The sequence below is a fragment of the Mytilus edulis genome, chromosome 12 (genome assembly GCF_963676685.1).
Source record: "Mytilus edulis chromosome 12, xbMytEdul2.2, whole genome shotgun sequence".
NCBI classification, from domain to species: domain Eukaryota; kingdom Metazoa; phylum Mollusca; class Bivalvia; order Mytilida; family Mytilidae; genus Mytilus; species Mytilus edulis.
The window spans coordinates 3,449,628-3,459,736 of NC_092355.1; the positions used below are offsets into that span (position 1 = coordinate 3,449,628).

The following is a 10,109-nucleotide window of genomic DNA, read 5'->3' on the forward strand; positions in this document are numbered from 1 at the left end:
GTCACTGCATCATGAAAATGAGATTAAGGACAATAGACATATGACAGACTGACAACATAAGACATATATATACAGAGTATGAATCCTCGTTGTCTTCTAGATTCTAAAACATAAAGCTTTTAACAAGTTAGCTCATGTCGCCGCCTGATGATTTTTCCTATGTCGAGCGTTCTGTAACAATAGTCCAAGGGTCGACAAAAACAATAGTTTCACTTACTAATCCTGGTAAATCCTTGATAAAAGTTTTTAATTCGTTAATCATATAACACATGAAATGTTTAACTTAATAATTTTGACGTCTGTGGCTGCAGTATGCGTTAAGAAGCCGGGAATCTGCTTATTATAGTCCGTTTGACTTCTATAAATCTTCAAAAAATAATTCTTAAAATTTCATTTCTAAAGATAAATATTTTTTTTCTTCATGTATGTTAATGTATGATATATACGAACTCTGACTATGCATATCATAATTTTAAACCTATAATCAAAAAAGTTACTCATTAGGTCTCTATGTTACTTCAATTTATTTTAATATAAAATACTCAATGGAGTACGTATGAGTAGTGTAACAGCCTTCCATTCAAAACAAAAACATTAGACATGTGCTCTAAACCTGTTTTATTGTACCATGTGACTTTACTCATTTAAATAACTCTGGTCATGTGATTACTGATCTTTCTGTATTCAATGAGAAATACAAAAGCATGCACACATGACCAGAGTTATTTAAATGAGTAAAGTCACATGGTACAATGAAAACAGGTTAAGAGCACATGAAACAATAGGAAAAATCTGAGACACAGTTTTGGAGGTCAAACTGTGTTGTGCAAGAATCTATAAAATATTTTGGGATGCTAACAAAGAAGCTAAATTCATTCAAGTATGGACATCACAATATAGCAACTTATTACATAACAATTAATCATGTAATAATTATGTTATAATGAAATTATCACAATTTGAAAGATTAATCATTCTTCTTTCTTTTGGTACTTCATTTATAAAATTTAAAGAAGGATGAGTGGAATTACATCAGTTTTAAGATGTCTGATTGGGGATGAAAAATCTTTGTATTGTGCTACCTTAACTCACTAAATCTCACAATAATTCCAAAGTTCCTGATTGGACAACACACCATTATACCTCAGTAACGACTGGAAAAGTAAAATCACAAAAATACTGAACTCCAAGGAAAATTCAAAAAGGAAAGTCCCCAATCAAATGGCAAAATGAAAAGTTCAAACACATCAAACGAATGGATAACAACTGTCATATTCCTAACTTGGTACAGGCATTTTCTTATGTAGAAAATGGTGGATTGAACCTGGTTTAATAGCTAGCTAAACCTTTCACTTGTATGACAGTCACATCAAATTCCATTAAAATGTCACCGATGAGTGAACAAACCAAACAGACACAATAGGTAAAAATGTCAAAAGTAGGGGTACAGCAGTCAACTCTGTTATCATCTTAATCACTATAAAAACAACAAATGTAACGAAGAAGCACAAAAAGGCATACATCAAATTTAACATCCTAATTTTGCTTATATTATACGATTTTATTTATCTATGTAAAATGCACCCATAAAGGATGGAAGGTTTTAAGTACTGGTGTAAAGTTGCGCGTTTGAAATTCGCACAGGTAGACATAAAATAGAACATACACAGTGGGAAAACTTTCATGCGTATTAAATCATAATCCTGGAACCTTTGATAATCATCATGCACCATGAGATTCAGTTTGTCGTCATTCATATATTGCATATTCTTTAAAGGGGCACTAGCTACGAGATATATAGAGATATATAAAAAATCTAAAATATGATTTTTTTTAAGGTTCAATCATCATTGAAAGTGAAATAGTAAAATATTTTTTTTCGTTTTATCAGCTAGTATGGTTCAATTTTGTCAAAATAAACTGAGAAATATTGATGATCAATTATTCATTTGCCAATGAATAATTCGACCTCATTGATTCCGTATATACTGTGGATTCATTTATTTTCGTGGGTATCAATTATCGTGCTGAAAACTTGCATATTCGTGGATATTTGATTTCGTAGTTTTGACAATCTCTCTGTATACTAAGCCTATTTGAATTATGTATTTCGTTGAACATTTGATTTCGTGGTTAACCTGTACCCACGAAACCCACGAAAATTGGTATTCAACGAAAAATAATGAATGCACAGTATGTTAACTTCATTTTAACCCCTTCGGAAGTGATGGATAACGCATGAATTGTTCGTGTAAAGTTATGTAAAAGAAAATAATGTCAACAATGAAAGTGAAACAAGGGTTATTCATTTGATTGACGTATTCGATCCACAAATCTTATAAAGGTAAAACCGAAAATACACAGCTAGTTCCCATTTAAACGTGTTATCATAGTTTGTTATCTTTCTTTATTTTTCCGGTTTTGTTGACAATGGTCTTTATCATTTTTCATACCTAACCATTGAAACGCTCCGCCAATTTTGTTTTGTTCTAAAGTATTTCAATCCATTTTTCTAATTGTAGTCATTAAATACGGAACAATCTCATTTAGAGTTTGTTAAAAGTATGCATTTGATCGGTTCAAATGCTGAATTATTACCTTGTTCATTATGTTTAGTAATAAGGTATGACTGGCATAAACGTCGAGTCGGAAACCAGGATGAAATAGAACAAAAGAATCGAAGCTCTTTGTTAGAGAAGGCGATAAATGTTTACTGTATTGTTTACTATAGTGACAAATTTTTAAAATGTTAATAGAAACAAACAAAATTGCAATTTTCCTCTCAATTACGAGGTGTTTATTTTAAAAACACCATTTGCATAAGTTTTTAATTTATCTAGTATATAGTTAAGCAGAACAATTAGATATCGAGTCGACGACATGGGTATCTTTCAAGTTGGATGAAGAAAATGCATAACCTCCGATTTTTTTGAAAAAAATACCACGGACGAAAAACATATCAATCTATTAGTTCAGTAATTTTCGTGTCTGCCCTTCCATTATGTGACTGAAGAAAAAATTCCAAAAAAAGGTAACAATTGTATCGAAAAGAGAAAATCGAATGCACCTTTTTATGTTAGGGCGTGTTTGAGTTGAGTATTTTGTCTTGATATCGTACAAAGTAAGAATATTTCATACATCTTCTCGCTTCAGATTCTATCATTCTTATATATTAAAGCTACAGGTTGACTTTATAACACAAAAAAATAACAAAAAGTACTGAAAGATGAAATATATGGGTCAAGTGAAATACCTATCTCATGAGTCACAAAAACAGGGAAGGTGTGTTCGAATAGCTATTTTTTACTGAAAGTACTTGACAGTCTTTCAAGTTGGATGATGAAAGTGCATATCTTCGAAAAATTCTTATTTTTTGTGGGTGATAACTAGGGTTTATAGTCTTCATACACTAAAAAAATCTAGTCTGCCCTTCCACGAAATATTTATTTAGAATTTTTTTAAATGTTTTTGAATTTTCGAAAATTCCACCTGACAACCGATCAGACAATAGTTTTAAGTTGAATCAATGCAGACAAGATCATTAATTGATGCTCATTAGCTTGTTGATACATTTGTCTTTTAAAATATAACTGACATATAAGGACCGTAATGGTGCAATGTGGATTTTATCGGTTTCCATGAGCAAAATTGGTAGCGCGTCATGCCTACAATGGCTTCCATTTCTACGATTGTGAAAATGAACTGGCGTAATGGGGAGATAATTTTAACGAAGTAGAATCCTGACTGCGTTGTAGTCCTTTGATTCGATAAAACGATTCGAACGACAGTATATACACACAGTTCAGCTATTTATATAACTAAAAACCTAGGTAAACTGTGATTATATATACGAACCAGGAAGAAAAATATCAAAGTCCAAAAAACTTAAAATGGCCACAACTTCAAAGATCGAAAACTTCGATGATTTATTGACGTGTTCAATCTGTTTAGAAACTTTCAAAGTTCCGAAGTATCTACCATGTCTTCATACCTTCTGTGAAACATGTATTGACACATACATTGTGTCATCAAAGGAAAAGGACATTGCTTGCGAGGGATTCAAATGCCCCGTATGTCGAATTTTTATTTCATGTAAAGGAACACAGGAAAAAACAGAAAATTGGGCATCCCAGCTACCAATGAATCACTTTGTAACGTCGATGTTGGACAAGCGAGCGATTCAAAGGTCTGAAAAAATGTGTAATTCATGTCATGTAAAAAATAAGACAAAGGAAGCCGTTTCTTGGTGTACCACGTGTCAGGAGGCGTTCTGTGGACAGTGTGAAGAATATCACAAATCATTCAAAATTACATCAAAACATACAGTAATTAATGTTCAAAAAATTCAGTCGGACCAATCTGATTACCAGATAACTGGGGCATTGAGTTGCGAAGATCATGCAGACAAGATCGTAGAAGTTTTCTGTGTGGATCATTCAAAGCCTTGTTGTACCTTATGCGCAACACTTACACATCGGAAATGTGAAAATGTAATATCGATTCAAAATGCTGCAATTGATATTAAGCAATCCAATCAAACCAATGAATTGGTTAGAAAGCTGAAGGAAAAATGTAAGGGAATAAATGAAATAGTTCAAAATCAAAAGCAGAACTTGGACAGTATTCAAACTCAATATGAAAATATTCTCCAAGAAATATCAAAACTAAAAGAAAGGGCAATTGAACACCTAAATAAAATAGAAGAACAAATAAAACTTGAAATGTCTTCATCTAAAACGCAAGTTGATCTAAAACTAACCGATGAAGTTGACACATTTTCCAATTATAAAAGCATGGTAAATAATTGGGAACGAATGCTCATTGGTACTATAAGAAGCGGATCTGAGCAACAATGTCTATTGGAAGTGAACAAAATTGGTTTAAAATTCACTGCACTCGAAGAAGAAATGAATGAAGCTGTAAAAAGGATGAAATACGTTTCATTTCGTTTCGTACCAACTGATCACATGAAAACATTTACGAGCATTACGAAGTCGTTTGGAAGTTTTAAGATTCGTGAAGAGTTCCTGGAAAGAACGTGTAATGCGGTAGTTAAAAGAACTCTAAATTTTCGCACTGGAGTTGTTAAAGTAGTACGAACTATTGCTGACCATTTAGGACAGGCTAGCGCAATATTTGTCCATGATTGTGTAGTTACAACAAGTGGAAATAAGAAGGCACTTGCAAAATACAGTATGAGGGGAAGACTTCTGGCCTCGATACCAGTTGGACATTTACCAACTGATGTTACTCGAGTCGATCAGAGTAAAGTTGCAATTTCATTATTTCAGAGCAACAAAGTATTGATTGTCGACAGCGTAGAATTCAAGTTATTACGAAAACTTCATCTGCAGGATATATCTGTTTTTGGATTATGTTATGTCCAGAATGATCAATTCGTCGTATCTTGTTCATCAACACTGACTTTGATAAACTCATCATTGGGTCAGAAAATTAAAGAAAAGACAACCCGTGGCTCTTCTTATTTTGTATCAACTTCAGACAAGAAAGACTATATATATGGTGATGGGGAAAATTCAGTGTCCCGTGTAACTGGAAATACAACCAGATTTACATACACGAGTTCGCGGTTATCTGATCCAAGAGGAATTGGAATTGACTTTGAGGGAAATATATACATAGTTGGATATGGTTCTAAAAATATTCATCAAATTTCGAACGATGGAGAACTAATCCGGGTGATTCCAAGCGACACTGTGGGGGTACAATCTCCATGGACAATATGTTTCGCTCGAAATGACAATACATTCCTTGTCACATGTAATATGTTCGGAAAAGTTTTGCTGTGTCAGATCGATTAACATAAATCAACAATTCGTTTTTTAGATACATAAGGCCGTTAGTTTTCTCGTTTGAATTGTTTTACATTGTCACATCGGGGCCTTTACTATCTTACAATGCGGTATGGGCTTTGCTCATTATTGAAGGCCGTACGGTGATCTATCGTTGTTAATATCTGTGTCATTTTGGTCTCTTGTGGACAGTTGTCTAATTGGCAATGATACCACATCTTCTTTTTTATAATGTCCAGTTTGAATGCTAAAACAAGGGCCACCTTAGTGTGCAAGTAGTGGTATAGGAATCTTTCTAATGTACTATCGTAGAGTGGTTGTAGTCATCAATCAACTCATTCTGTTTTGTGAAACGCTTATACATTTGTATATTACTTTAAATGTTTCAATAATCTCTTCCCATTCATGGCTGTTATGAGTTCAAGTTTCGAGTTTGTAATGTGTTTTCGACATACTAGTAATATGCGAAGACTGGTTCCCGAAAACAACATATGTACATGCTCCGTAAGCTATTTAACTAGCATCCATGAATATGTGTAGTGTAATATCTGCCGTTTATCTTTCGTTTCTTTGAAATGCAGTCTCGGAATTTCTGTGTTTATGCATTCATGTGTGGGTTACTCTTTCCATTCCATTAAAGTTGCTGATGATAATGGTTCATTCAAATCTAGTTTGGTTTGTCCCATAGAGTCTGCATGACCATTTACATCATTACTGTAATTGGGCTAATTAACCTTAGAGGATCTTAAATCTTTACAGACTGTCCAAGTAATTCACGATTTGTACTCGAAGTATCCTCCGTTTCAACGTATGCCTAATTTGCAAAAGTACGTGTTTCCTTTTTTCATTTATGGGTAGACTTTACATAGATAAATTCAGCCGTATAAGAAAAAAAAATGAGAATGTTAAATTTGATGTATGCCTTTTTGTGCTACTTTGTTACATTTGTTGTTTATGTAGTGATATTAAGATGATAACACAATATTGACTGTTGTACCCCTATTTTTGACATTTTTACTCTTTGAGTATGTTTGTTTTGTTCATGCATCGTTCACAATGTAATGGAATTTGATGCGACTGTCATACAAGTGAGAGGTTTAGCTAGCTATAAAACCAGGTTCAATCCACCATTTTCTACATTAGAAAATGCCTGTACCAAGTCAGGAATATGACAGTTGTTATCCATTCGTTTGATGTGTTTGGACTTTTGATTTTGCCTTTTGATTTTTGATTTTCCTTTTTGAATTTTCCTCGGAGTTCAGTATTTTTGTGTTTTTACTTTTTCCTTGACGGCCTTTCATCTAAGTTTTCATACTTTGATATGGTCATCGTTATCAATTATATTTTCTGTCTTTGCAGGATCTTTCAAAGTCTTCGTTTGTGATGCCCAAAAGTGTTAATTGAATCCCGCTTTGGCAAATAAAGTCTAAGTACTGTAATAATTGCCTCTCGGTTGGAAAACTTCAAGTTATGTTGTCAACGTAACGATCCTTCTGTATAGCATCAGTACACTCATATGCACTACTAGTATCACTAAGGTGCTTAGGAACAAGTGCATTTAATATGAAATGAGAACAAATACTCCAAATAAAAAACAAAGACAAATAACAGTCTACAAGTCACAACCCCAAAAAAATAAAGACAACCAACGTCAATATAAAAAAGATGTGGTATGATTGCCAATGCAAAACTCTCCACAAGAGACCAAAATAACACAGAAATTAACAACTATAGGTTACCGTACGGCCTTCAACAATGAGCCAAGCCCATACCGCAAAGTCAACTATAAAAGGCTTCAAAATGACAATGTAAAACAATTCAAACGAGAAAACCAACGGCCTTTTTTATAAAAAAAAAAATGGACGATCAACTTAACCAAAAACCATGAGTGATCTCAGAAACATCCGTCAAAGGAACAAACATGCGTATTGCATTGTAATTCAGTCCCCTATCGGTTGCAAATTCATTGTACTGGAACAAAATATGAATGTTATTGGTGATAAATAAGTCCAATTATCTTCTGGTGCAAATATTGAACAATCATGAAATCCGTTTATATTGAAATATATGAAAAGTTGTGAATACAGTTTTACTAAAGGATTTCAACACATATCGAAAGAAGTAAATACACAAAAATACTGAACTCCGAGGAAAATTCAAAAGGGAAAGTCCTAAATCAAATGTCAAAATCAAAAGGTCAAATACACCAAACGAATGCATAACAACTTTGATATTACTGCTAAACTTCTCTCGACATGCACTGTGATTTCTATTTTTTTAAAGGGTTTATTATGCAAAACATTTACACATTTCAAACTTGTCATGGTTAAACTATATTTCAAAAATCTAATCAATGTCTTCAGCAATAAAAGGCCCCGAAATGTCAAAAGAACATTCAAACGAGAAAAAACTAACTCCTTGACTTATTTGCCCCTAACCAAAACGTGTACTAATTCAATGAAAATGGACGTCACTAAAAAATGTCTAAATCAATAATTGAACTAAAATTGAAAATCATACAAGACTAACAAATGCCAGAGGCTCCTGGCTGGGGACAGGCGCAACACTGTAATACACAGTTTTATCGAATCTATTAAAATTGAAAAAAGGTCTGGTTAACCATTTAGAGTTTTTGGTATTTAATACTGAGTCGTTCAGACGGTTAACCGTTGACAACACTAAAAAAAGTGCCAAAAACTAATTACCCATTGGCAAGCACAATTTCTTTGCACTTAATCATCAGACCAGATCAAAATTTTAATTCAATCTGTAATTGGTCATGATACAACTATGTACCAAATATCAAAGCAATATATTGAAGCATAAAGATAAAAAGTGTGGAAAACTGATTTGTCGAGTTGAAGGACGGACAGAATGATTGCACAATTTTAAGTCTCCCTGAGCTTTGCTGGTATGGAACTTAAAAGCTGTCTTAACATGATTGTAACAAAGAGTTATTCCGTATCATGACGCTTTGGCCTAAGTAGTGACTAGTCAAACACAAACGGGATCTCAACTTCAAATTATTAATTTTCTTAAATAATGTGTAATCTGTAAGAACCTGCAGTTTTTACAACATAATACAAAACATCAACACAATATACAAATGAAAGGCAACAAATGACCACAAAAGTATCACTTTCTTGTAAAAGGCTAAGAAACAAACAAACTCATCATTCAACTGTAGACGCATAACTAATGGAAAATCTACAAGGGTAAGCTTTATTTTTCAGTATACTGTGGATTCATTATCATTCTTTGGGAACCAATTTTCGTTGATTTCGTTGGTACGGATTAAGCATGAATTTAAATGTCCAACGAGCAACATATTTTCTTTATCATTGTATTACAATGGTTCCCAAAGAATGATAATGAATCCACAGTATACTGAAAAATAAAGCTTACCCTTGTAGATTTTCCATTAATTATGCATCTACAGTTGAATGATGAGTTTGTTTGTTTCTTAGCCTTTTACAAGAAAGTGATACTTTGTAAATTTGAGCAAAACCACGAAAACAACTATCCACGAAAATGCAAGTTCAACTCAATCCGTGAAATTCAAACTGGTATCCACGAAAATCAATGAATCCCCAGTATTGTAATAGCTGAGTGAAAAGTATATCAACCAGCACAATTCAATTTGACTGTTCCTCTGGTATCTTTCGACCCTCTTTCACATACATGATCCTGAACTACTTATGATACCATTGTAAGTAGAGTAATATATACCTCATTAATGTAAACAGGGCTGACTTTTTAAAAAGACATGTTGGTTTTAATTGGTTTATCATTAGGAAAATTAGTCCTAAGTATGAAACGAGAATTAACCTGGCAGAAAAATTGCAGGAAGATTTTCTTTAAAAGTTTTTCTCTAATTCTGTGGCGATTTAACCTTTTCTGGGCCCCATTCTATAACAAAATTTAACTAATATTTGGATGACAATAATCTAAGAAGATGATTAGACAAGTTTACGGGTAATAACCTTTATCGGCTCACTGAATGAATCAAAATGGTTTAACAGTGTTAATGAAATTGACAACCTTGTGGAATATGGAAGACACTAAAATGTGTATGCCTTTATCAAAAATGTAAATTTATTTGATAATCATTGGGGAAACAGATTTTTACATAGTTACTTGATAGTTAAATTTTCTTTTTTAAAGTCTTTGCCGAGGCCCTGACTTTATAATTCAATAGTTTAACTATCTCAATTAGATAAATTCAATAACCCACTGGTTCCAATGTATGAATCTATATATAGACATACACAAATGAAGGAGTCAAATGATAAAACC

The 10,109-nt window shown here is 33.0% G+C and overlaps 1 protein-coding gene across 1 annotated transcript; it reads left to right on the top strand.

Annotated features, from left to right (window-relative positions):
• The first annotated feature begins 3,884 nt into the window (after window positions 1-3,884).
• Window positions 3,885-5,874, top strand: LOC139499479 (tripartite motif-containing protein 2-like). The gene has a single exon (XM_071288158.1). The coding sequence runs from the start codon at window positions 3,891-3,893 to the stop codon at window positions 5,820-5,822; it is 1,932 nt and encodes a 643-aa protein (XP_071144259.1). The 5' UTR covers window positions 3,885-3,890; the 3' UTR covers window positions 5,823-5,874.
• Window positions 5,875-10,109: the final 4,235 nt, after the last annotated feature.